Here is a 1,929-nt window from a genome sequence, read left to right as displayed (position 1 = left end):
AGAGAAGGGGAGCTCTATGAAATTATTTGGTTCTGGCAGATCTCCCCCGCTTTGCTCACTCTTTCTTGATGATGATATTACGTGGCGCGAAGGGAAAATGAGAAAATTTGTTTATCTTCCAGTTTCCTTTTTCATTATTTATTTTGGTGTATTTTGTTTGGGTGGCAACATAGCGTTAAATGATATTTTTTTTCTTCGATATTATTGAGGAATGAGTTTAGCCTCTCAATATGCTAGTAATAAGGTTAAAAAAGTTAATCGACCCAGCGTTAGACTTAGTCCATTACCTCATGCCTTAGCGTCGATACTATCTTTTGTAAATTAAAAAAAAAAACATTGGGCACAAAGAATTCTTTATCAACTTTCTCCCCACGTTAGAAGACAATTTGTATGCTATGGTAAAGTCACATGTGAGAAGTGGAAATGTTTTATTTTTATTAATTATTATTTCAATACAAATGATATTACTGCTTTAAACTACAACAAAAGAGCATGCAACGATTTGCATTAAAATGCATTGAATTAAAGATGAAGACCTTATTATCTACTAAGACAAGCCACCACTTACAAAAAGGTTGAAAAGTTAATCGACCCTAGTCACAATTTGATAAGAGCACCAATTTGTCACGTAGATGCCAATTGAAGCACACAACACAAGAATATCTAACAGTGTATCACGTAGATGCTGGCAAGTTTTCCCTGATCTGCTTGAATAAGAGCACCAATTTATGACGATCGGGTAGATTTTCTTTGATTGCAGGCACTTGTTTGAAGTCGTTAGTCCATGCGTACAAACGAGGAAATTCTTTGGCCTGGAATAACCTCACCTCAACCACGTCTTCGATGACTCCAAACCAATGAGCAATTCCTCCAAAGGCAATGTCCACTATTCCAATGTTGTCTCCTCCGAAAAACTTCTTTTTTCCAAGAGTACCAGCTGCGTGATCTTCTATAGTTCTCAGCATCTCCAAGCTATCTTTCTTGGCCTTCTCTTGCTCTTCGCCGGTGGTTCGGAAGACCATCCAAATCGCAGGGCCCTGTTCGAATTAGAAACAAATTTGTCAATATAGGTATAATTACGTAATTTTCTTTGGTGGCTAGTAGTCTGATGCACGAACTAGTCTCATCATATAATAATTTAGACTATATATTATGAAGCAATGTTATTCAGACATACAAAACTGATACAGGTGTTAAATAATTGACATTTTTCATTTGATTGAAAAGTGAAAAAGTAAGTCTCTATAAATCTAGGGATTAATATACCCTTTGCTTTGACTGGTTGATGATATATTCAAACGAGGCGAGCAGCGCACACTGTATTTGTCAAGTGACAACCCACATGTACTCTAATATATAGATCAAATATAGTTGTTGAATCAATTCATGTACCTTGTCTTCAGCAAACTTAACCCAGAAGCGAGCCGTTGCTCTCTCGTAAGGGTCAGCGGGCAACAATGGTTTATGTGGCCATGTTTCTTCTATGTATTCTACGATGACCATGGACTCACAGATCGGCTTTTCGCCATGGACGAGCACTGGGATTTTCTTGTGAACTGGATTGTACTTGAGAAGTTGAGGACTTTTGTTATTGGGAAGATCTTCCTCTATGTTATCATATGGTATGCCTTTCAGCTTCAAAGCCCATATCACCCTGCAACTAAAAGGACTAGGCCATGCTCCATGTAGCTTCACTTCAGACATCCTGAGGTAGAAAAATTAATGTGTGAGAGCTTGTGTCTAATTTGACGCACTACGTATAAATAGATAATTTACGTATGGGATATTTTAGAAAGAAAAAAAAAGAAAAATTTGAATAACATTAAAAATTGGAGAATTTGAACAAAAAGCTCGCGGTATTGTTCACTTTAACGAAAAATCATATTTTTATTCTAAAAAGTTAATCATAGTACCATTCACTTACAACAT

At 36.5% G+C, this 1,929-nt stretch overlaps 1 protein-coding gene across 1 annotated transcript; it reads right to left on the bottom strand.

Annotated features, from left to right (window-relative positions):
• Positions 1–476: 476 nt before the first annotated feature.
• LOC137735926 (probable glutathione S-transferase) lies at positions 477–1,714 on the bottom strand. Its single transcript, XM_068475279.1, has 2 exons — positions 1,393–1,714; positions 477–1,037 (listed from the first exon to the last, which is right to left on the bottom strand). The coding sequence occupies exons 1-2, from the start codon at positions 1,702–1,704 to the stop codon at positions 675–677; spliced, it is 675 nt and encodes a 224-aa protein (XP_068331380.1). The 5' UTR covers positions 1,705–1,714; the 3' UTR covers positions 477–674.
• Between the last annotated feature and the right edge of the window lie 215 nt (positions 1,715–1,929).

This window comes from Pyrus communis, chromosome 6 (assembly GCF_963583255.1).
Source record: "Pyrus communis chromosome 6, drPyrComm1.1, whole genome shotgun sequence".
Taxonomy (NCBI): Eukaryota; Viridiplantae; Streptophyta; class Magnoliopsida; order Rosales; family Rosaceae; genus Pyrus; species Pyrus communis.
Note: the sequence above shows the minus strand (reverse complement) of the source record. Positions and strands in the feature narration are given on the sequence as shown.